This window comes from Triturus cristatus, chromosome 4_1, assembly GCF_964204655.1.
Source record: "Triturus cristatus chromosome 4_1, aTriCri1.1, whole genome shotgun sequence".
Taxonomy (NCBI): Eukaryota; Metazoa; Chordata; class Amphibia; order Caudata; family Salamandridae; genus Triturus; species Triturus cristatus.
The window spans coordinates 978,798,243-978,824,827 of record NC_140585.1 but is presented as its reverse complement, the minus strand read 5'-3'; the positions used below and the strand labels follow the sequence as shown (position 1 = coordinate 978,824,827).

The following is a 26,585-nucleotide window of genomic DNA, read 5'->3' as shown; positions in this document are numbered from 1 at the left end:
GCTGTGTGGCTCTTTAGGTCCTAAATTCTATATCCTCCCTGCCGGTTTTTCTTCCGACCCGGCTGGTCAATCTATCAAAATCAAACTGTGCCCCATAATTCCGCCAAGAATAGTTAAGTCCAACCTTGTAGTAAGGACATGTGAAGTGTCCTGAGTGAGGTGGCTTGTCGACAAAACACGTGTTGGCTGGGCGTTGTTGGATTAAAATAAAAATAAAAAACAACAGAACTATACTCCTCTTTTTTGTTGCAGTTACTGATCTGTGGACTTTTACTTGTAAATAGAGTGTGTGAATAGGATAAGAATTGTGACAAGACTGGCCTCAGGGTCCAACGATTTGAGGGTCTAGGGTGTTTTTCCCTCAACTATTGCACCACGAAACTAAACAAGAGCTAACACTGACGCTATCTCGATAGGCGCCAATTATCCTAGTTAATGACACTTGTGAGATCCACCTTATGCAGGAAGATAGGCAGAAGTAAAGTTGAAGTAGTCTTTATTATGTAGCCAACAACAGAGACCTCATCCAGCACCGGAGACTAACAACTGTCAACTGACTAGTTCCACAGCCTTCCTTAATAAAGACTGTTTCAACGTTACTGCTGCCTCTGCCTATGTTCCTGCATGAGGTGGATTTAACATTTGGCGACGAGGATGGGATATGGGTTGTGTTCTGCACTTTAATATCTTATCGCTAAAAGCACACTCTGTACAATTTCTGACCACCCTCTCTACATGAACATGTATGCTAGGCCACCAATAAGCTTCCCTAATTCTCTCCTTGGTCTTAACAATTGCCATATAACTGGCATGGGTGCTCTTCAGCAACCGTTCCCAAAGATCACGAGGAGGAACCAACTTACTGCCCCTCAAGAGAATACTGTCAACGACAATTCCTCTTTAATCTGCCAGAAGCACTTCAGTTCCTCACTGCAATCTTTTTTCTCACACCACTCGCTCAATACCATTGTCACCACCTTTTGCAACAACTCGTCCTTAGCCAAAAACTCCCTCCATTAATTTCAGAAACAATACCATCACTAATGACACACGTCAACTTCCTCCTCAACTTCTTCACCACCGAACCATTCACCTTCACTAGGAATCACATTCACTTCATCTTGGACATCATCTAACTTAGATAGACAGTCAGCCAACGTGTTACTGGCCCCAGGAAGGTAAGAAACTATAAAATCAAACTCTTGCAGAGCTACTACCCATTTTCGAATACGGTGAGAAACAAAAGGAATGCCTTTCCTTGAAAATACCTCCTTCAGCAGTTTATGGTCAGTTAAAACTGTGAACTTACAGCCCCACAGAAACGTACGTAATTTGCGGATGGCCCAAAATATAGCGAGAGCCTCCCTCTCGATGACCGAATAATTGCACTCCGCAGCTCTCAAAGGTCTAGACAAAAACAAGATAGCCTTCTCCTCACCACCAGATTTCTGAAGGAGCATCACACCAAGACCCTTAGAACTTGCATCAGTCATTAAATAAGATTCCTTCTTTGCTACCTAGATCAGGAGCTTTACTCAAACAAACTTTCAAATTTTCAAATTCATCACTACAAAACTTGCACAATGCAAACTTACAACCCTTTTTTAGGAGATTTCTTAAATGTCCCGTAACTCCAGCAAAGTTGGGAATAAACTTATGATAGAACTCAGCCATCCCTAAGAACTTCACAAGTTCAACCTTATCTCGAGGAACTCTAAGATTGCAAATTGTATTGACCAAGGCCGGTTTTGGGTTGATGCCATAAACCGACAACAAATGCCCTAAATACTCGATCTCTGCCACATCAAAGCAGCACTTATAAGCCCTTAAAGTCAGACCTGCATCACATAATCTTCGCAAGAACACTCTCACCCTGCTATCATGCTCTTTGGTGTCAACACCAAACACCAGGACGTCGTCTTGGTAAATCTTTACACCATCCACGCCCCTCAAGATGCACTCGATGACCCTCTGAATTTAATTCAGAGGCGGCGGAAAGAAGACCGAAAGGCATTCTCAAAAATGTAAAAGTGCCAAACGGTGTCCCAAAGGCCGTAAGCTCTTGAGAGATGGGATGTAGCTTTACCTGATGGTAGGCAGAAGTTAAATCGAGGAATGAGAAATGTTTAGCTCCACTTAGCGAGCACAACATTTTATTGATCTTGGGCAGAGGGTAATGGTCCACGACCACCGCCTTTTTGAGCTCTCTCAAATCTACACAAAGCCCGGCCTCGCCATCGGCCTTGCGGGCCATAACGATCGGAGAAAGCCATTCTGTGGCTTCAACTTCTTGTATAATACCACTGGCAACTAACTTGTCCAGCTCGAACTTCATGCTCTCTTTTGCCATGTGTGGTACGCCCGAACTTTAGTTACAGAACCACGCTTAATTTTGATGTAATGCACATAGTACTTGAGACACCCAAGTTTACCGTCGAACACCTCGGGAAATTCCTTGACCCATTCTTTCCACCCATCACCAGATGACAAACAGATGGGATCTCCTTCAAGCACATAGGGGGACTCATTGGGATCTAAGAACACATGCAAATCACGTTGATGGAACCAGCTTATAAGGGAAACATCTTTCGTGGACACATACACTTTTCTCGGGATGATCCTACCCTTAAAGTCAATCATTCCCCCAAAATAGCCTAATAGATCGATAATTTCTCCACCATACCCCCTTGGCCTTATGTAAGGTCTGGACAACTTGACTTTCTCCACAAGATATTGTTCGAAGAAGGACTTAGGAATTAATCTCACCTTAGCCCCAGAGTCAGCATCTTTATGGGTGCATCGTGAATTAACACCACCTCCATGGGACTGTCACTACCAGATCCCTTGATTTAACAGATGTTTATTTCCTCTAGTTCGAAATCGTCTTCATAAAGATCTACTTCCCTGATCTTCTTTTTATCTTTACTCGATTTACAACACTTCGCAAAGTGACCTTTGCACCAACACACACTACACGTAACTTTCCAACCTGGACAACCCTTAAAATTTGCCATATGTCCAGAACTACCACATCTGAAGCACTTACCCGAGAAAGACTTAGAGAAAGAGGGTTTGTTCTCCACCTTAAAAGGAATTTTGGCTCTAGCCACTTTTTCTTTATCAACCACTAATACACCATTTCCCCCACTTTTGCTCAAAGGTTCATTCTTACGAATTGTTTCAACACAGGCTTTAGAGTGTTCATGAGACTTGGCTATAGTGAGAACCTCATGTAGCGATGGATTATCCTTCTGCCACAAGTTATCCCTGGCTTTATCGATACTACAGCCCAGCATAAATTGATCTCTGAGTCGTTCATCCAAAGATGCTGCAAAATTACACGTAGAAGCAAGTTTGCGCAACTCGGTAATGTATTGTTCCACAGACTCTTCCTGTCTCTGCATCCTTCTCCCAAAATGGTACCTCTCAAGAACAGTGCTAATTTTTGCCAGGTAATGTAAATCCAGTTTTTTTACAGAGATGTCAAATTCGTTTAGACCCGTAGCATTACCATCTTTTACGAAACAAGACACTACAACACTACAACACCCCTCTAGCGCAAGTACTTAAAGTTCTCAGGTTAGCTGCTGTTTTCTGATCCAAATACTTACCACCTTGTTCCAACCTTAGTGCCCGTAACGGATTGATGCTATTGCCAGTCTGTGGTGCTGTTCAGGAACCCATCCAAGAGTGTTGTCACTCATCGGGCTTGTGGTCTACCTAGCCAGATGCTAAGCCTTGCCATCCCAGATCAAGTGCTGATACTTGTTGGCAAAGGGGAAATTTTGTATCAACAGCATGACACTGCGGGTACGTCATCCTCAGGGCAATGATATAAGCACTTGGCAATTAGTTGAGGGTTGCCAGATTGAGTAAGGTTGTACTGAGCTGAAATGCAAGCTATGCAAGCTCCTTTGGTGCTCCCCAATGATTCACAGAAAACAATTAAACACCATGCTACACAACAGATGCTCCTTAGCAACAGCCATCTCTGCTCTTCAACGTACTCTTTATTCCATAATTTTTTATCATTTATTAACCAGTAAAATAAAGTTTAACATCCTAAAGCGGCAGCCATATTGGAAAAGATGGTTTCAACAAATTAACTCTTCTATTTTAAGGTACGTTCAAACCCTTAAACTGAACTGTCGAGTACTGTTTCATAGTTCATTAATCTTCAAACTTCATAAATTCCAACTGATTACCTATCACCTGAATCTTTTTTTCCAGGTGTATCAAACTAAATTCCCCAGTAGACATTATCATCCTATATGAAAGAGTACACATTAACATAAAACATATCTTTTAAAATCAATTTAAATCTGGTGTACAGTAGCAAGAATGTATGCAGTTAGTTATCACAACTCCTCTCTCCGATAGTGCTCCATCTTTCACCCAGGCCGCCCCCTAGTAGTCATCAGTCTAATTGAACTCACCCATTCTAGGGCAATAATTAGGTCATATTTTGTAGCAGACTGAATTACCGGACAATTCACTTCTGTGTTTGGAGTCTCAAGTTATATAGGGATAGAGCCTAGAACATACATACATACATACATACATATCCACACACACACACAGGTGTGTGCCGGCACGCACACACACACACATTTATATATGTTCACTGAAAAAAGGTTAAAATGATTCTCTAGTTAGGTGAAAATATCAGTTAAAATCACTAGTTAAAGATAAACGATATAACTATAACGTATGGCCCACTAAGCACAGCGTTGTTATCAATGATGCCATGTCAGATGCTATCAGTGTTGTTTTCAATGATGTCATAGGACAAGCCATAAGTGATTCACGGTGTAAGATCCTAAGGAATGCATGGTGAGGGCTTGAGCTGTAGTTACTCCATGCTGGAAGAAGCCCTGCGCCACTTCAGGATGTAACCTCCAATCACGATCTGTCAGGAGCTGCCGAATATTCACCCTGGTGTTCAAAGATCCCACAAGTGGTTCATGACCAGGGAAATGCTCTGATGCTCCTGCTAGTTCTAGAGATGAAGAGCCTCCTCAGAAAGTACTGGGGACATCACCCCAGTCTACTTGTTGCAGTACCACATGGCAGTGTGTTTGTCCGTGAGAACTTGAACAAACCTTCATTTGATGAACAGTAGGGAAGCTTTTGGTGCCAAGCAAATGGCCCACAACTCGAACAGGTTGACATGGAGAGTGGTCTCTGCCACAAACAGATCTCCACCTCTCCCAAATGAAGTTTCGGCCCAAGCAGTGACGCATCTGTCACCATTGTGCGCTCTTGGTGGGGCAGGAAGAGGGGTCTGCTGCCAGACCAATTGTGATTGAACTATCACTGCAGGTCTTTTGCAGTTTCCTGCAAAACATGGATGGATTGCGACAGGTTACCCTGATGCTCGGCACACTAAGACTTCAGGTTCTATAAAAGGCAACTGGATAGACAACAAGCTGTATGCCATATGCCGAGAGGCCCAGAAGCCTCGGAGCCACTCTCACCGAGATCCAGTGCAGAGGCTGAAACACCTGGATCAGCGCCCGAATGACCTGGACTCTTTGAGATGGCCGTAAGTCCAGAAATTTCAATTTATCTAGGGTGTTTCAATGAAATGGAGCCTCTGCGAAGGAGTCATGTGTTCTTTCAGCACATTTCTAGAGAACTTCAACAGAGGTTTGCCATCATCTAAATTTAGAACTCCAAGGTCCCCTGCACATATAATTAAGTTAAAGTAAAAGGGCGTGGTTTACCCCACGCGAGGTTTTGCTGGAGAGGAGAGAAAAAATTCCTATCGAAAGGATTGTATGTGTATCAATTTTTTGCCCGAATTCAAACCAACTGAAGAAAATTATCCATCAGAATTGCCATCTGATTAAACATTTGGATACATTTTTGGCGTTACAACCCCTCTTTGCTTTAAAAAAAGATAGAAGTATCGCCAATCAAATTGTAAGAGCAGCTATTCCCCAACCTAAGCCAAATACGCTAAGAGATTACGTCGGGTTGCCCCCAATAACGGGACATCAGAAATGTGGCACTTGCGTATGTTGCGAATCCACCCAGGAAGGAGATCTTTTTTCGTATAATTCTGTTTACTGGAAACATGATTCTTTTACTAATTGCAAGTCAAAAAATGTGATTTATGGCATAATATGCCCTTGTGGGAAACTCTACATTGAAAAAACCTCCCAAGAGGTGAGATTTTGAATCTCACAACATAAATCACCTATTCGAAAAAATGTGTTAACAGCTCCTTTGGTTAACCATTGGAAGTCAAATAATCATGTTGAAAAGGACTTGAAATGGACTGTGATCTCCAAGGTCGAACTAGATGTAAGAGGTGGTGATCTGGACTCAAAACTGACCCGTATGGAAGCAATGCTGATTGTAACATTTAATTCAGCCATTAATGGACTTAATGAATTGTCTGAAATTTACAAATTGAATTAAAACTTTAATACATGTCTGAAATAGTAATTGTATTTCTACTATTTTTTTAATTAAAAAGAGCACCACCAAACACTCATGCATTCCAGCTGGATTTAAGGATGAAATTCTTGTGATCAGTCTTCACTGCCATGATGAATTTCAATAATTATAATACAATACACAGGCGTTGTACTTGTAGACTACATTTCCTAACAGCCCTTACGTAGTGACGTTTTTTCTAAGTATACAATGGCAGTCGAGTTCTAACTTTCCACCCCACTTCCTGCTTTGGCCGGAAATCAAGGTCCGCTAAACGCATTCGGCTTGTACCGGGTTCCCGACGTGTAAAACCCCCGCCCTCGTAAACAAGGTAACTTTTAGACGAATACGCGTTGCATTCAGCCGCGACATAGAATAATAATCAAGCGGCGTCTAAACATCCATCCGTTCTTTCCCTTTGTAACATAGAAAGTATTCATCACGAAGGGCAGCGACGATGATTTGATGCTTCGCAGCTTCCGAATAAGTAAGTGCAGGACCAATTAGTTGAAAAACGTCTATTCTTGCTTAGTATGCCTGGGGTCTTAAGAATCTTCTCCATTTTTGTTTAGGGCTACGCTCTGGAAGGTGCACTTTGGCTGCAGTTACACGTATTCGATCACGCCCTGTGTCATTTAAGCAAGCCATGTGAGTGCTTTACATTTTTTCAGTATATGGTGGCATTAGTGCTTTCTACAAGTGGTGCTAAAAGCAGACACAGTTTTTCTGTTTTTTCAGATGATATGCTTCATTTTCATGAGATGAATAGATCGGATGATCTATTGTTCGTAAAATAAAGGTAAGCTCAAGCTGCTTAGGGTGGCAAGGCTTAAAGTGTGATTTTGTCTCACACTAGCTTATAGATCTATATTGAATTGTATTTCATTTATGTCGTTGCAGCTTGTTGGTCCTGAAGAGAACACCGATTAATTGGATACTGGTGTTCGAAACGCGTCGACCTTTTTGTTATAACCTATAGAGTGTTTATACATGTGCAAAAGCTTTTTGGATTTGTGTAGTTATTGTGAAATGCTTACACCATAGGTTTTGTTGTGGCTTAAATAATTTTTCTTTTGAATTATTTAAATGAAGTTGATAGCTATGAAAGGTTGGATGATTGTGTGTGCTGGAGCGAATTAGTAAATTGTTTGGAATGTGGTGACTTGTGGAAAGGTTTAAATGTGTATGCTTGAGGTGATGTTTCTCCCAAAAAAATGTGGAAGAAGAATGAGTGGGGTGAAATAGATTTGGTATGTATAAATTTGGAATTTCTGAATAGAGAAAATTGGTTATGTTGATGTAAAAAACTTTTTGGTAAAGATATAAATTTTGCAAAAAAGATTTAGTGGTCATTTTTGTTTGATTCAAGGTGCCACTTGGAAAAATAAAATTGGAAACAATCATCAGTATTGGCATCTTCTTGGTTTCTGTGTAAGTTGGGCTCGGCCTTGCTGATTATGAGTCCATACCCTGGTTGTCTTATCTACATCCTTCTTCAGCATGAGGAAATAACAGGAGTAATAGCCATTCCCTTTTTTTGGGAGCCAGAACCTCCTCTATGGCTCCTTTGGCCAAAAGAGGGTGCAATTTGTGCAGCAAGATGGACAGGTGTTCCGTTGAAAGATATTCTGATGTGGGTGGAAGATGGAGCGTGTCAAAAAGGAATGGTAGGGCATAGTCTCATTGGTCAATCTGAAGAATCCACCAGTCAGATGTTATATTTCGCCACCCACGCAGGAACTATCTGATCTTGCCTCCCACATTGTGTTCGTATTCCACCAAAGTCAAAATAAAGTGATATGGAGGCTGTTGTCGAAGACTGGGAAGTTTGTTGCTCCTGGTGTCCTAGGAATTTTCTGTTTAATCACCGTCCCCGATCCTGAAAGATCTGGGATGCCTGTTCAAGGTCAGTGGACATTTGCGCATATCGCAAACTTCTGGAGTGGTTTCCAAAGAGGCAAAACTGTGCGGGTTACTGTCTGGCTGGGGTAGAAAGGCCTAGTGAATGAGCCGCAGCCTTTGTTATTTTTTAATCATTCCAGTGCTAAATCAGCCTTCTTACCAAACAGGTGAGATCCACTGAACGGCATATCCCTCAGAGAAGCTTGCATGTCTCAGAAAAGAAAGTGGATTTCATTCCAACTGTCCAATCAGATGAACAAGTTACTTACCTTCGGTAACACTGTTTCTGGTGGATACTCAATCTATCCACAGATTCCCTTGCGAATATTTCTTAGGTGTCAGACTGTCTGGAAACTGTAAAGCAACACTACCGCATATTGGTAGGTGGCGTTTTGCGGCTCTGTGCTGATACTGTTGCACTTGGAAGTGACAAGCTGAACTACATATAAGCACCATCCATGCACACTGAAGTCAGTTGCTTTCTTAAGCTTATCCATGTCTTCAGACGAAGAACCCTTCTGCAAACTGGGATGTCCAGTGTGCAGGCCTCTAGATCGGGAACCTTTTAGATGGAAAATAGTCCAGATCACAGAAAGGAGAGGTAGGAGGGTTGAAGAGGAGTCTGCAGTTAAATAGAGTATCCCCCAGAAAGAACATTACCAAGGGTAACTTGTTATTCTGATGGATAATTCTAACCGCAGATTCCTCAGTTTGTGAATAAATACCATAGCAGGACCTCCCCGGGTGGTGAGCCTGAGAGCTGGCTCATACCAAAACGTCAAGGCAGTGTTGCTTCGTTAACATGTGCACCAATACCCAGGTAGCTGCCTGACAAATATCTAGGACAGGCACTTTGTGCAGTGGTAGCAGCTGGGACTCTGATGCAAGCGGCCTATAAGCCTGCTGGAGGCTGCTGGTCGGCCGGATCTTGATGCTGAGCACAATCCCAAGAGAGATGGTCCGCTTCTCCACTGTCCGCCATTCTTTACCCCAGCAAATCCCACAAAGAGCTGATCGCCCACCCTATGTTCCTAGGTGCGATCAATGTAAAAACGAATCACTCTTTTTGGTCCAAGTGATGGAGTCGGAGCAAAGAATGCTGGGAATGTGACAGTCAGCCTGACGTGAATTGGTGTCACCACTTTCGGCAGCATAGACATTCTGGGTCTCAGCACCAGCTTATCCAGAAAGAAAATAGTTTTGGGTGGTTCGATAGAAAGACCCTGAAGCTTGCTCATCTGCCAAGCTGATGTTATGGCAATCAGGAATACCGTTTTAAGGGTCAGGAGACATAATGGACAACTATGCATCGGCTCAAAGGAAGTACCCATTAAAAAGCAAAACACAAATTTAAATTGCATGGTGACATAACAAAGGTCCGTATTGGGAATAAATGTTGCCAATCTTCCAGAAATTAACAGGTGATGGAAACAATTAAGGCTGAATCTGAGAGGGCCAATAACTAGCCTTAACAGTGCCCAAAGCAAGTCTTGGCTGGGCCACAGACCGACAGAACTTCAGACAACTTGGCCTGCTGTGGGTCATCTAGCAAGTGCTGCACCAAATCACAACTCTCTCCCAACAACTGGCATGCACTGACTTTGAAGAGGGACACCTCACCACCAAGATGACATCAATGACCTCAGGAGGAAGGTCAAATCAAGTCAACTGCGCCAGTTCAATCTCCAAGCATGATTGACTGGCTGCAGGCCAAGCTGTCTGAAGTCGGCACCGGAGCTGAAGCCAAAGATGGTTTTAGGGGTACAGGCAGCACAGAGGGTGAACCCAAGAGCAGAAGGCCAACTGGAGGCCCATGTGGATCCTTGGGGCCTAAACGTGTATCAAAGGGAACCAATAAATAAAATTAAAAAAAGCAGCATGGCCTCCCTAAAGGCTGTCTCATCATTGACAGACATGGATATTCAGGATGCCACGGGTATAGACCCAGAATCAGCTCCGATGGAGTTCAGGAGTGAAACCAGGTGGCATGTTGAGGCCCTCTCGCCCCTTAGAAGTTTCAAAGTGGTGGTAAGAGGCCAATTCCCACTTTGCTTTCTTATGCTTGTTTTTGGACTTTCCCGAAGAACTTGATGAAGATCTGCACAGGAACGAATTCAGGAGTGGGACCAGAACATTCCTTTCAACTTCGACATGGAATCTTCCAGTGTTTTGGCGCCATAAGCTTCGCCTTGCGATCCCGTATGGCTTACAGGTTCATCTGGGCGCAGGTGCCACAGGCCCTGGAGTCGTGTTCCGACTCCATACACCACAGATATACCTCATGAGATCTGTTACAATGTGTGACAGTTCCTGCACGGTTTGAACCCCGTCGTCGTAGGAGGTGAAATCTTCCCTTGTGCACTGGGAAAATTTAGCATTTTCTGTCAAGGAAAAGTCTTGAAAGACTTCGAGTAGCTCAAGATCCGCAAATGAAGGCGTGGCAAGAAGGAAACTAATGCCAGCTTGCCTGGATAGCACTTATATGCATCTTGTAACGCCCTGAACGTCTCAGGATCGTTTAACAGACACGATAATGAGGACGCAACCACTTGTGAAGGGTTAGTTATTTTAATGAAGGCAAAAACAATACAACGAATAAACAAAAGTTATAGTCACTGGAATCCTCCAGGCTAAGTACGTTACCAGCCCACAGCACGGATGGTCCTAACCGTCCTCTGCATATACGCCGATCCCGGCGTATGCCAACAGAGGGCAGAAATGAAATGGCCGACAATGCCAATCGGTAGGCTGTGAGGGGCACGACGAGTGTTGGGGAGAATCGAGGAGTCAGGGAAACACCCAGCCGGGGTCTCTACCTGAAGGGAGCAGCCGCTCAACCTCTTCCTCCGACTGCACCGGGACGCGGAGTCACCTCCTGGTGATGCGTCACCGATACCCCAATCAAGCAAGAAGACTGAACCGAGAGCAGCCGCTCGATCGATCCTGTGGACTTCCGAGTCTGTAACGCGGCAAACACCTCCTGGTGTGCGTTACAGCTGGCAGTCCCTGTATCTCTGGTCGGGCTGGGAGTTACGACTCCAACCAGCAAAAGCGCCACTGCGCTTTGACTCAGCCGAGTCAAAAAGCGAAGCTCAATGGTTGACCGGTAGAGCTTCCGGGTCCTTCACAGGTGACGATGGGGCAAGACACGGCCCAGGGAGTAACGACTCGACCTACCTCCGTTCTTGTCTTACTGGAGCACCACTCCGGAACACTGCTCTTCACGAAGCAGGTACGTCGGTGTAAACACAATATCCGACAGCCTTGTACCTCCCGGTTCCTCCCTTTATAGGGCGTGTTTTCCTTGAGTTATGTAACAGCTCTCCTGTTTACATAAGGGCGTGTTTTCCCTTGAGTTATGTAACAGCTCTCCTGTTTACATAAGGGCGTGTTTTCCCTTGAGTTATGTAACAGCTCTCCTGTTTACATAAGGGCGTGTTTTCCTTGAGTTATGTAACAGCTCTCCTGTTTACATAACCTCTCAACCGCTAAGCATCCTGGGAGATGTAGTCCGTTTACGCTGGTTACCGTTTTCCTCCCCTCGCATGACAGGAATTCTTGACACATCTCTTCTCCTCACTTCTGGAGCAGAACAATGTTGGCACAGGACTACACAAATGTGTACAGGAGTACTGCTGACTGAGTCCGTTGCCTGTAATATTCATAAGGTGAGGAATCTGTGGTTAGAAGTATCGATCAGAATGGATAATGTATTTTGCACCATTCTGACCAGAACAGCCTGAAATTCCTCAGATACTGCCGACAAGTTCTCACCAACTATGGCCGATACAGCCTGGGTATATTTGCATGGCAAGCAGCTGGCATTAACTGACCAGAGGGCTAGACTGGCAGAGGAAAATATCTGCTTCAATTTGTTGCCACTCCCTGTCTGGAGGAGTCACAGGGAATTAATTGGGGTTCAGCCTACTGGTGCTAGCCTGAACCACCAAACCATCTGGCTTAGCGTGCTGTTTAAGAAGTCAAGGTCACTTGGGACCAGCCTGTGGCATTTGGCAACCTGCCTATTTACTGGTGGATAGGAACAAGGTTCAGAGCAGGTGCCCTTAAGAGTGTTAGTCAGGGATTCATTGAACGGAAGTGAGGGTTCAGATGAAGTTTGTCCAGATTTCAAACGTCTGTCAGTATGTAACTTTTAATTTCAATGGTTGTCAGTTGTAAATCTTGTATCTCGGCTGCCATACTCATTACCACAGTAAAAAGGCATGCTCTTCTGTTGATGGCCTGGGGGCCTCCAGCAAGTCCATGTGTACATTGGCATCATCATGGTGTGGGGAAATGAATCTCCCTATCTACATTTTCACCTCCAAAGGCTGGTTAGCTCAGACTGGGGGGGGAGGACATTTGAACATAACCCAGTGTCTGGAAAAGTATACAACTCACTGGCTCCCAACAAATCCATGTGCAATTTATCATCTTCATGGTTAGGGGAACATAATCCCCCATCTACATTTTCACCTCCAAAGGCTGGTTAGCTCTGATCAGAGTCTAAATCGAAAAGTTGTTGGACTACTGGGGTGTGGCTCTGAGGGAAAGTAATGGTTCTCTGAGTCTGACTGCACTAGAGCTGGGTGCATCAGTACAGCTTCAGGGCACGACTTCAGTCAGGGCCAAGATGCATTTAGCTCAGAGGACTATGTGAACTGGGTTTCCTCTGGCAACATTGGGGTCGGTGTTGTCAAGGGTGGAGCCAACAGGGGTAACCCAGGAAGCGTCTATGGACCCTTGGGACCCGAAGATGCACCAGAGGGAGTGGGATGAGTGCCATAAATTCACAGCTTTCTAAAGGCTTTAATCTATTATGACATCACATTGAACCCAGACATGTGGGGTGCATCGGAATGAATTGCAGAATCAGATCCTCTGCAGGTAGCAAGTCTGTGAAGCACACTAATGTCATTGCAACTTTTCAGGCTGAGAGTGGCAGAAGTGGGACAAATCCAACATGGCCTTCATGTGCTTCAGCTTCAACTTAAACTTACTGGAAGATTTAGACTACGACAAGGACCTATCGAGGGAATAGCATCGAGAGTGGAAAGTGGTAAGCTCCCTTACTACGGGATGTCCTTTGATACAATCCTCACAAAGACCATACCTGAGAATGACACTCTAAAGATAGTAATTGTTTTTTTATTTTTTTCCAACATCTACATAGTGTCCACAGAGTCAATAAGCCCTGAAGAAGACATTGCATGCCCACACATGAAGGTCGAAACGCGTCAGCGTACATATACACGTGGCCAAGAGGAACCAACATCAGTTGTGCATTACGAGAGATTGAATCTAGGAACTGCTCGTTTGGACCGGTAACGCTGCTCGGGTTGGATTAACAGTATACTTCCACCAAGGAAACCGGCACTAGAATTCAGTGTCCGCGGCGACCGGTACCGACATGGTCCGGATCATTAGAGACAAGGGTTACATTTAACTTTAGTTACACCAGAGGTACCCTCACACTTTTTTTAGGGTGCTGTAAGGGTGGTCACTTCTCACTTTATGTGTTTTGTGTCCACCACCAAAAAAATGTGTGTAGGTAGTATTATTATCTAGGTCCTGAAGAATTGCCATCTACTTGATAAAATAGGCATGAAACATGTTGACCACATAAACTAGCGTATAAAAACACAACATTGTGTGTCCATACGCGATTTTTTCATATTTTAATTAGGGGAAGAACCATGTACATTAAAATAGTTTTGATTGGATTTCTTGCCCTATTTTAAGTCACTTCACATACTCACTCATTCACCTACACTAAGACCCTCACTTGCACCTCGCCTAACGGCTTCGGGAAAAAGATCTCCGATAAGTAGGCCCCATCATGGGCGCCTGATCGGGCATTGCAGCGCCGGGGCGAGTAGGAGCACGCCCGATGATGAAGCAAGACACCTTCTTGTCAGGTGTGTGAGGGCCTTTTTCCAACAAGGAGTTCACTCTCCTGTCATTCACTGGTGTTCATTGTTACAGTTAGGATTTGTCTTGGTTTTGCTTCTTTTAGTCAGGAACTGCATACTCTGTGTTTATACTTAATTGCTTGGGTACGTATGCTGGACCTTAATATAAAAAACCCGTGATTCCTATTTCCCCTCCCCTTTGTTTTCAAATTGAATCTAGGATCCCATCCAGGCATTAAATCATGCTCTGACTCCATTTCCAACAGGGCCTAGTAGTAGCATTTAGCACTATATATAAGAGGACTGAAGTGGTAAAAGTCCCAAAAGACAATAAATCACAGGACACTAGTCAAGCAACTGCACTCGGTCTGTTGCTTGTCTGTAAACCACGTTTTTAAACTATAATCAAGATTTTGTGATTGGTTTGTTATACGCAATTTTTTTCCTGATCAAGTCACCAAATGTATTTTTGAAAATGTTGTCATGTAAGTTGTGTTTTGTTTTCGTCCAAGTTTTGTCCCATGTCATATGTATGCAAATGAATAGCACGCTTTTCCTAAAACAATGGTGTAAAAAAATGCTAGGATTTAAGAAAAAAGATATGTATTTCACTGCACAATAAAATGCTTAAAGAAAGCTAGTAATACAGGTGTGATACATAAGAGTGTATACCCTGGGAGATAGATTACAAACAACAAGTCAAACTCAGGACAAGTGTAGGAACAACATGTAAGTCCCCTACATAAATCGTAATTTGATCAATTGTCTGGGAGGCATTCTTTCCATGTAGATTTTTCAAGTATTGATTCCAGCCTCCACAGTCCACAATTAAATCACTCCCAGTTTAGGATAACCATAAATTCACAACATGGCCTCTCCAAAGGCCTTAATCTGTTATGACATCACAATGGACCCAGAAATGTGGGGTGCATCGGAATGAATTGCAGAATTGGATCCTCTGCGGGTAGAACGACTGTGAAGCACAGTAATGTCATTGCAACTTTTCAGGCTAAGAGTGGCAGGAGTGGCACAAATCCAACTTGGCCTACTTGTGCTTCAGCTTCAACTTAAACTTAAAAGAAGATTTGGACTTTGACGAGGACCTGTCGAGGGAATAGCCTCGAGAGTGAAAAGTGGTAAGCTCCCTGACTTAAAGCGAGACTTTCTAGATTTCTATTGGCGTTCTGTGACATACTGCTTTGCTTTGTGTTCCTGGTTCACCTTTGGATTCTTAAGGGTACATACTCCTTGCAGGACCTGGAGTCATGCGGCAAACCCAAACACCAGAGGCCCACCTTGTGTGGATCTGTCACAGACATTTGTTTGCTACAGTCTCTACAAGGCTTAAACCATGTAGTTTTAGGAGAGAGCAAAGCGCAAAAAGAAAATACTTGACGTGCAGGGGTGGCGCTTAAATGTGGTTGCATCATCACTTCTGGGGCTGAAGGAAGTCAATGCAGAGCCGCACAGCACGACCTTAAAGGCGTGCAGGAGCAATGCTGTATAACTCATCCAGATCTAATCAGTTTCTGGGGATAATCTAATGACGAGGAATCTGCTGTTAGAAGTAACTATCAGAAGAATTAGTGCAGAAAGGTTTGAGGCTCATGATGCTTGCTTGTTGTACTCTTGACTTTCAGAGTTTATCTAGCCACATCCAGGACATTCCCCACTCTAGGGAATGCTTTGGTGCAGTCCCAAATTATTATGAGGAATCCAGAGACCCTGGCCTCGAAGGATGATTTGTGATTTTGTGATCTAAATAACCAGAGGTAATTATTGAGGTCAACTTTCCAAGAGCGGAGAGAGAAAAAACTAACTAACCCTCTTAAAAATGACTCCGTCTTTCATGGGCGAATGAAGATCATGAGATGCTCCAAAGGCTTAATGGCACCCTTACGTAACTGACAGCAAAAGTACTGATGTTGCTGAAATTTCAAGCAATTCAGAGGCCACCAATCTCCAACCTCCAACCTCCAAAAGCAAGAACATAAACTCCATATGAGCTCTTTAGATACTTACCTATTACCAATAGCATGGGTTGTGAAGTTTGGGTGGTACCTACAGTGTGTACTTAGGGAAATATGCCAGGCTACCATACACCAGTAAGGCATCTGACACAAAATTTGGAAGCTGTAATACCTGAGAAAATAGGCAAGGGGGGAACATTTTGGCAGACTAATGGGCCTGTCAGAAGCTGGATTTACTGTTTGTGGGACTAAACTGAAGAATGCTGATACACTTCTCCCTGAATGTTAGATTAACAGCCCTGAGGATGAAAACTCTCTTTTTTGAAATATTAAGACAATCAGCACCTCAGAATACTTAGAAAACATTGGTACGAATGCCAGTGGTTTCTAACATGTCCGTCAACATGATGCACTTCTGCTATGCAGCGATGGGGAGACAAACTGAAGAATGCTGCTATGCTCATCCCAAACGGTTAGATAAACTGCACTGGGATGACAAGTCGCTTGTTTTAGAACTATTAACAAGGTGATACCTCAAAATACTTTTAAAACCTTAATTTGTGATCTGACCCTTTAGCTGGTCCTGTGCTCCTCTCCTGCTGTGCTGAGATAAGGAGGCGGTGCGCAGGACTATATTCTGGGATAACACAGGCCGAGTCAGCAAGGATAACCCTAGCATTCAGCTGTACTGCCATAGAGCAGTATGTGTGGTATTGTTGTCGACTGATTAAAAGAGCCGATGAATGTTATCATACGGAGCAATAAGACAAACTCCAACACCCTAGATGCTGACTATATCCCAGAGGAGAGGCAACGCATTGTCCGAAGGACCATTAAGTCGAATTTGGCTTGAAAAAGTGACCCTACCACATATCTCATTAAAGGGATAATAAAGGAGGGAATAGTTAGTGATAAAATAGTTGAAAAATATATGCTCTAATCCACCCTGTCAGATGTTATTAGTGAGGAAAGCAACAAATGTCCATTGCGGTTAGGGACAGTAAGACACCACAATCCAATCTGTGACTTTTAAGAAAGTTCATCCTAGAGAAAAGAAATTAACGCTGAAAAAGAAGAATAGCCCTCAATCGTCTAATATAAGACCAGCTAAACAAAGTTCAAAGAATAAATTACTTAGATAGCCACTTCGACGATTAACTTTTGACCAAGAATGGGAAAGGATTGCAGTTAAAACGAAAACAACAAATTCATGTGAATATCTGCCACACTGTGAGGCACACCTGTTATTAATCAATCAATCAAGCAATCAATCAATAGCATTTGTAAAGTGCTGGGCTGCTTTGGAAGAAGCGTCCATGCGCTCAAATCAGTGACTGACAACAAAAGTAGACTATCATGTTTAATTTGGTGAAAAAGACATGTTTTTAGGTCTTTTCAGAAACAATGTTTGGACTCGGCAATTAATACAAAATACTCATTTGATGAGCATGCAATGTAAGGCCCTATTTAAGAAAGAAAGATGAGTTCAGCAGGTGGTACACTCTGACAACCAATGTTACTCAAAAGAAGTTGCTACTCTAATATGGAATAATATATAGACCTACTCAAAACTGATATAGATAACATGGGTAGATGGATCATTGCTAAGGCTAAAATTCATCACATGATCCTGATCTGTGCAGGATATTATGACCCGAACATAGATGACCCAGATTCCTTGAAATGCTGCTTTTCCAATTTGGTGGAATACACATTTATTATTATTGGTAACAATTTTGATACATTACATTATAGTGAAATGGAAATTTCCACAAATGTTCCATCATGAATCCCCCAAAGTTTGAAAGTGCTTAAAGAACATAATTTATGAGTCGGTGATATTTGGTGAATGCAGGTAGGGAAGCAAAAAAGTTATAACTTCCACAGTAAAAAAAAAAGTATCTCTTCTTTAGGACTGATTATCTGATTTTAGAATTGACACAAACACAGCATGCAGGAAATTAAGCATGTACTAGCATATGTTCTAGATTGATCTGCAATCTGGATGGAACTCTTACTTCCAGCCCAGTATCCGTCATAAATGGACTATGGATTGAAAGCCTATGTCAGATGCATTACTTTATACAGGAATTAAAAGACAACTCTAATGTGTTTTTCCAGGCATATTTTAAACGGTAATGCGCTAAGTAATATTTGTGACGCATGCTTGTTCTTAAATGAAGTAATCATGAAATAGTGAATAATTAATGTGAAAGAAACTGAGAGGAGGAATATCGGTTGGTAAAGAAGATTAGGAATTTAGAGACCAAAGTACAGCAACAATAACTCGTTCAGGAATGACTGGTGTTAACAAAAGAACTAGAAATTGCCCAGAAAACATTTTGAATAAAACTAGATCATAAACACCGAATGCTTTTATACTTTGCAGAGGATCTATTGGACTACGCAAAAACTGTCTCAATTGGAGACGCATCAATTGGTCCTCTGTAAGAAATGTGACACTCCTGCAGTGGATGGTCCATATAGCTAAGATAGATTGTGCTACTTTTTGGAATTGACACAATTGAATTGAAAGATGTGTATGCTGTTATACGAAAGATGACACTGCTATAATATTTAATGCTGCTAGCAAGATACAAGATATGTAAGAGATGGGGGGTGCTAGGTGGCACACGAGCGGAATGGCCGCTATTGTGTGAGGCTCCCGCAGTTCGACACTAAAATCCGTTATTTATCCTAGTTCTATGAAAGGGATTTGCCTGTGCACTACGAGATTGTGTAACTTGGTAAGCGCGGAACACTCGGTGCAAGTCTCGCGGCTAACCGAGGAGATTTGAGGCATCCAACGCTGTTGCGAGGCTGTGGCCGGACCGTGCTGAAGGTGCCCCGGAAACTGCTGATGGGCTGCGGCGACTACGCGATCACCACGGCACCCACGAGGTATGCAGGCCTCTGCAGTGTGGTGACAACGGGCGAGGGGCACTGAGGGGCCCCAATGGTGAGAGACGTTCTGAAATAGCTGCTGGCTGAAGGTGGAGGCATTGGCGGGCCGGGTGATTATCGACTAACACTGCGGCTGGACGGGACTGGAGCGTACTGGCACCCGGAGCTGCTGCAACTCTGAAAGGCAGGCGAGTGGTGGGGTGGCGCTGCCTGGCAGGCTCCTGTCAAGCGATGAATGGGTGTCTGCTCTCATGCCGCGGCTCTTGAACTGTGCCTGGAGGTGATTATTGTTGCCCTGTGGCTTTGGCTGAAACGTGCAAGGGGCTATTCTGATGCTGTTGTTGGGCTTGTGCGATGATGCGGCCCTCGACTCATTCATGAGGCGCGCAGGGCCGGGCGGTGTAATGGCAGCGGGCGAGGACTGCTGACTGCCTGACCTGGTGAGGAACGGATCGGCGGGCATTGGCGCCTGGGGATGCGGTGACTCAACAAGCAGGCAAGTGACGGTGGGATACAACTTGGCAAACTCTTCCTTAACGTTATCTGAAGGTCTACACGACTTCCATTGCTCATCAACCCCAGTGCAGCGCGACTGGCATAGTACTGTCCTAAGAGGCTCTTGTCTGCCCAAAATTCTTGATTGCCCCGCTTCATCACAGCTATAAGGGGAATTGCCACAGCGCTGACTCCCTTGCAGGGCGGACAGCGGAAAGGGGGCCACAGAGGGATGCATGATCACTGAGGTGAGGTTCAGAACAGTGCTTTGTCTACGCCGCCTGCCCCAGCATCACAAAGGCGGCTACTAAGAACGATATTGCAAGCAGGGTGCTGCATCTTGTCGCGGATTCTACGTTACCCGCACTTTGCATGGTGGCGAGGGCCCAGGGAGCAGTTCTGCCTCTCACACTTGGGGGAGATCGGGCCCAGAATTTCCAATCGGTTTGGCAAGCACTTAGCGCCATCACACCAGGTTGTAACATATTTACTACTGTGGACGCAAGCGCTACGATGAGGAAGGTGAATGCACGGAAGTCGCGGCTCACTTTCGAGGCTAAAAAATCCTTGTGGCAACAACAGGTGGAGACTGATGCTGAAGATGAAGGTCACAATTGGGATCACAAGTAACACCAAGAGATGATGTGACGTCGATCCTCTCGGAGGTGCGGCAGGGCTTCGCGACAATTGAGGACAAGATGGACACAATGACATCACGAATGGATGCCATAGCGCGGAAACTTGAGGGTCATGAGACGCGCATAACAGAGACCGAACACCGAATCTGGAGGTTGAGGATGCCACAAGTCAGGTGCAGGGTGCAACGGCACAACTAGAAAAGCTCTTAAAGGTCATAGCGGCCAAAAATGAGGACATAGAGGCGAGAAGTAGGAGGAACAATATTCACGTATTAGGTATTCCGGAGAGTACTAATACCGGCAAAATGGAGGAGTACATTGAAAAGCTGTTGGTAGCGGTGGTGGGTACTGAATTAATGTCTCCTCATTTCATTGTGGAAAGGGCTCATCGCTCACTTGGGCCGCAACCTCCCCCTGGCAGCGCCCCCAGGCCTATTATTGCACGCCTATTGAATTACAGAGATAGGGATGTGGCACTGCGTGTGGCCAGGGAGAAAAAATAGCTCCATTATGATGGGGTGTCCTTCACAATGTTCCTGGATTTCACGCTACAGGTCCAGGAAGAACGCCGCAAATTCCTTGCAGTCAAACAAAAGATGAGAAAGGCCCAAATTGACTATGCTCTACTTTACCCTGCCCGCCTTCGGATCACGCATCAGGGGACTCAAACGAGGGAAGCGCTGGTCACATCTCTTTTGAAGCCAGGAAAACCCTCTAGATCGTGCTACCGGCCGCTGTCCTTGATGAATTGCGACACCAAGATCCTGGCTAAAGTGCTAGCCAATCGTCTGACTCTCCTGATGGACAAACTCATACTCCCTGATCAATCAGGTTTTGTGCCGGGTAGAGCTACTACTCATAACCTACGCACTCTATTCTCGTTGATTCAGACAGTGGCACCCGAGTTCCCACTAGCTGCAGTATTCCTGGATGCCACCAAAGCGTTCGATTCTGTGGAGTGGGACTACCTGTTTGGAGTGCTGCAACGCATGGGCTTCCCGCTCCCTTATATATCTTGGATCAGATTACTGTATCATCAACCCACTGCCAAGATATTGATCAATGGTCATTCCTCCCCGTCGTTTACCATCTCTAGGGGTACCCGGCAGGGATTCTCACTGTCCGTACTCCTATCCGCCATAGTGATTGTGCCACTGGCCTCCAGGCTTCATCAATTCCACCAAGACAAGGCTTTCCGCTGTTGTCTGCGTCAGCTCCTGATTTCGCTGTATGCGGATGACGTGACGTTATACATTAGGGACCCCCAGCAGAACATGAATCCCTTATTACGGGAATTCATAGTGTTTGGCAGGTTATCAGGCATCACAATTAATTGGGGCAAATTCCAAGTCTTCCCTCTCACTCCGGCGGTCCCTCAGTTTCAGTTCGACTTTCTATTGGAGTGGTGTGACACGGATATTCGATATCCTGGTACACAGGTGGCTAGAGACGGAGAGAACACGATACGACTCAATTATGGCACAGCCATTACGTGTCTGTCTAATAATGTCACCCATTGGATATCCCTACCTCTTTCGCTAGCGGGTTGAGCATCCCTTATAAAAATGATCGTATTGCAGCAATTCCTCTACTTGTTCCTGAATATACCTTATCACCCTGGGGCTTATTTTTTTGCAACTTTACGTACGGAAATGCTCAGGTTGTTCTGGGGAGGCAAGCAGTTGCGACTTAAATGGTCTACACTTACGAAACCGTACAATCAAGGGGGATTCGACGTTCCAGATTTCGAGGTGTATTTCCTGAGCGCCCAGGCGCATTATGCATATAATTGGATATATCCCCCTAGATATATGCCGCAAGTGGCAGTGGAAGACTGGCTCGCAGACCCTATACCGTTGAATGGCATGATATATGGCCCTACTCGTACCAGGTCGACACCACCCACCACGATTACTGGCACAGTCGATGCGTGGCATCGGATAACGGAGCTTGTCGCATTGCCTTTTCTGTACTCCTCTAGGCTCCCACTGTCTTATCACCCCAGTATATCTCTAATGCAAGAAAAAGGATTTCTCAATCTCTGTAAGCGTACTAATATTAGCACATGGGGAGACCTCGTTCATGAAGAAATATTCCATCCCGTAGAACATTTTTTCCAGGGGCTACAGCCCACGCCTCTAGAAGTGTTCTTATACGTGCGCCTGCGACAGGGGATGAGGTCGGTGATCCCGGACTTTCCAAGGGAGCCATCAAGTCTCACCCCATTACACCAATTGCTGGGATCCAAGGATGGGAAACACCTGGTGTCGGGTCTATACCGGTGCATAGGCACACAACAAGTGGAAGTTATTAGCTCGGCCCGTACACAGTGGGGGGAAGAATTGAGACAAGATATAACAGATGAACAATGGCGGTACTGCTGCATCCAAACTGGACAAATCTCTGCCAGTTGCCGGCTGCGAGTTATCCATTATAAATTTTTGCAACGACTTTACTACACGCCTGTCAAAAAATACAGGTTTAAGCTAGCGGATAACGATAGGTGCGAGAGGTGCGGGAGGCCTGGGGCGTGTTTCTTACATCTGGCGTGGGAATGTCCTGGGGTGCAGGAGTTTTGGGAGCAAGTCTTTGAAGCACTCGAGACAATGATAGGCAGCACACTGATGAGGTACCCCCTGGTAGCGCTCCTGGGGTATGTAGCACAGGCTCCCAAAACATACCGGAAATTCCTTGCCATTTCATTGCTACTGGCCAAACGAACGGTAGCTTGTAGATGGGGAAGGGGCCGGGCCCCGAAATTTAAGGTGTGGTTAACGGATTTGATGTACTGTCAGGAGCAAATGACTGTATATGCTGAGACACTCCCAAGGGCATCCAAGCCAAAGGATATATGGGGCACATTACAAAGGTATCTCCTTTCACAGCACTCTGGGGAGGCAGATTCCGGTTCCCATGAACCTGAGTGATTGCATTGTGATGATTCTATCTTAGGTTCATTGATGTCCTCACGCCGGAATACGGTAAATGTTACTTGTGCCTGGAAGGGGATGGACTGTACCCTTTGGGGGGGTTTGCCTGTGGTACTGTCGTATAATGGTAGTTATGTGCCTCAAGAACCCCAAATATGTTATGGATGCACCGTTTCTATTTATCAGTCTAGGAATGAATGTATGCTATACAAAATGCACTTATTCAATGTCTTGCCTTTGTGACGATGTATACGAAAGACCATTGTATGACAAGTGGAGCTTACTACATGTTTGATACGCTGTACTGTTCTTATATATGACAAAATCATAAATAAATGTTTTTTAAAAAAAAGATATATAAGAGATGGGTACTCTCTAATCCCCAAAGGATTACGAAATTGTTGAAAGAGGCTAACTCTACTTACTTGCTGGATACAAAAAACAGGTCTTCATATAAGAAGACAAGTTTTTGGCAACTTGTCGACATTTGGCTTGGGAGAAGTGAGGTGACAATCTAGCAAAATCCCATGATTACACCTATGCAGATGCTGGGTTACATGGGTGTTACAGCAGATAAAAGATATCAGCACAATATGTTCAGTCGTATGTTACAAGTTTGGCTGATACAGGCAAATATCAGCACTTTGCACTTGAAAGTGATGAGAACTAGTTTTTTCTTTTAAAGGCAGCATTAGGAATTTAAAATACCTTCAGGCTGGGCCCAGTGATAGAAGATGATAGCACCTCTGCAGCACACCTTGTAGCATTACCAACAGAGCAGTAAAAGAAGTCTCTACTCAACTCATTGCTTCCCTGCAACAAAATCCCGCAACTTGAAAGTGGGACAACATGCACAGTTGTCCAGTCAGTGAAAGGAAGTCTGATCTTTAAAGTTCGACATATAAACAAACCATAATGGCTACACTAGTTGATAGAGAATGGAGCAAAAGCACAAGAGGCGCTTACAACAGCATGTACGCTGCAACAATCTTTGTACATTTTAGCAGCCTGCATACATTTAGAATGGGAGAAGGAGGAAGCTGGCAGGCAGATGAGCTATTCTTTCTGCGTCAAGAGATAAAATTCCAATAGTAATTCTGAAAGAAAAAACCCAACTGCACCCTGAGCCCAGAAACATAGCAGAGAGAAGGGACTGAAGGGGGAGATAAACAGGTTACTAATGGGGTACATCAATGACTTGAAGACACGCAGACATATGTTATAACCAAATAAAGTCCAATAAAATAAAACTACAAACAATTTACATGTAGATAACAAATCCATATTTAATGTGATAGAGCATCAGCTTACTTGTGCCATTTGTCTTTCCAGTTTAGATCGCGGTATATCATCAAAGTAATTTTCATTTCTTCTTCTCCTTGCATCGCCTTGCATCATAGTATAGTAAAAGTTCAGCGAGCCACCAGTGTTAGACTTCGTGATGCCGACAGGTATGGAAGATTAGGATTTCACTTGTTTCCTAATTAAAAAATAAACAAAAACAGAGAATTGCATTGGTATACAGCATAGAGCATCATTTAAACAAACCAAGGGCAAAGCCTTATGTTTAAAAAAATTAACCCTCATTTATATCTCTTTTTCCAAACTATAGTTACCTCTGGTTTAGAGTTTGGTGTACCAATGTTGGATATTATTTGATGGTTTTGTGCTGGAGACCAACTGCAATTCTTTCAGCATCCATTGAGATTATATCAGAGTGTCTGTTTTACCAACATAGGTAACTTTATTTGTAACCTGCTTTTCCAACACACATGTATGAAACGTGTTACTTACTTGTAATTTCAGTACTCCATCATTGCCATCTTTCATAAATTCACATTCTTCAATTGTTTCCTATTGTCAAGCTGGGAATCCTTGGTGCATTAAAATAGTAATAAACAGTATTAAAATGGCCACAGACCCAACACCAGTGTACGTTTAGTAGCACATTTGCTTCCGTCCTGCTCGATGCCATCATTGCTCAGATTTCACAGCACAAGTCTAAAGGCTATAATCATATGGGGGGGGGGGGGGGGGGGGGGTGGGGGTTGCATGTGAATATATATTTGACTGATACAGGAACTGGATTTGAGTAACTAATTTATTCTCCATCCCTGGATCTTTTGGCAATGCACATGCTTTAATCAGAATAGCAAGCAGTCAAATAAATAAAGGTGAACTTGTTTACCACGTATTTCCTTAAAAAGATTCTCCAGAACTGCTTAACATACCGAGCCTGCTGCATCATTCCATTCTAGACAGTAGAGTTTAGTGGACTTGTGCCTGTTCTTCCGCATAGTTGCACAGCAAATGCCCTGTTCTGCTACTGTCATATTTCTGGTGGAAACAGCAGTCAATTTAAACCATAGAGGGTGCTTTGCTTTGTTGTAATAGAAGAATACGCGGGCTGATAACCCGACGAGTGCTGACTTGGGATCATAAAGGACAGTTCAAGCGTGGGCATTCGAATGCAACAAAGACTTGCTCTGAAGCCCCAATCCTTAGTCTTGTTTATCTACAATTTTAAATATGTGTGAACATTCAGTCAATAATTTTGTTTCCACTGATGTAGAAGGCTTTGGGTAGAAAGAACAAAGGGCTCATTCAGGTGGAAGTCCGAAGGAACCTTCAGCATGAATTTGGGGTCACTTTGCATTTTGACTTTGTTATTTTGTTATTGACAGAAAGTGCAGCTCCAGCTCCTTGACTGTGAACGACTGTAGCTCCTCCGCTCTCCTGGCTGATGTCGGGGGCAAGAGGTGTGCTGTTTTCTAGTAGACATCATTTAGCTATGATTTATATAGAGTCTCATAAGGGAGTGAATCTGTTGGCTCAGTACATGGTCAGCAACAACGAATTGGGGAGCCAGAGGGGGGGTTAAATCAAAATATAAGTAAGGCTTCGAACAGTCTTTCCATGAAATGCTTAACAATCCTTTCTAAAAATATGGGTAAAGAATCCAAGGTCCTTCTGAATCGGATTACTGCAGTCAAATTGACCCTGTTGTAGCTGTTTTTCAGGCTTTTCTCGGTCAAATGTAGGAGATAACAGAATTTGATGTGGATGCTTTGAATTAAGATGTAGGCCTTCACCAAAGCACACTACGCTAGGTATGGTGCAGGTGCCAGTTATAGTATGGCCCTGCAATCCTGCAGAAGGTCTAACCTACCAAACTCTAGGTGGTCAAGAACGGGAGACTCAGTCACCTAATGTTCTGATGAAGTACCTGACCTTTATGGCTGTTACGGAGAGTGGGATGTACCTTCAGCACAACTGGAGAACATCCGAGCAGTTTAGGAAGTTTGGTGCAACAGAACTGACAAAGCCATAGTGGAGTTATCCGAATGGGAGAACATGGTTCTCCCTGGCTTTCATGCCTCATACAGTCTT

The 26,585-nt window shown here is 44.0% G+C and overlaps 1 protein-coding gene across 4 annotated transcripts in view; it reads right to left on the bottom strand.

Moving 5' to 3' along the window:
* The window catches only part of ANKS1B (ankyrin repeat and sterile alpha motif domain containing 1B), a 511,172-nt gene that overhangs the window by 312,104 nt on the left and 172,483 nt on the right, over window positions 1-26,585 (bottom strand). For all 4 annotated transcript variants that reach the window (XM_085653883.1, XM_085653885.1, XM_085653884.1 and 1 more), the window contains one exon: window positions 24,507-24,675. In XM_085653883.1, coding sequence (XP_085510009.1) covers window positions 24,507-24,593 — 87 coding nt within the window. In that variant the 5' untranslated portion in view covers window positions 24,594-24,675. The remainder of the gene's footprint in view (window positions 1-24,506; window positions 24,676-26,585) is intronic.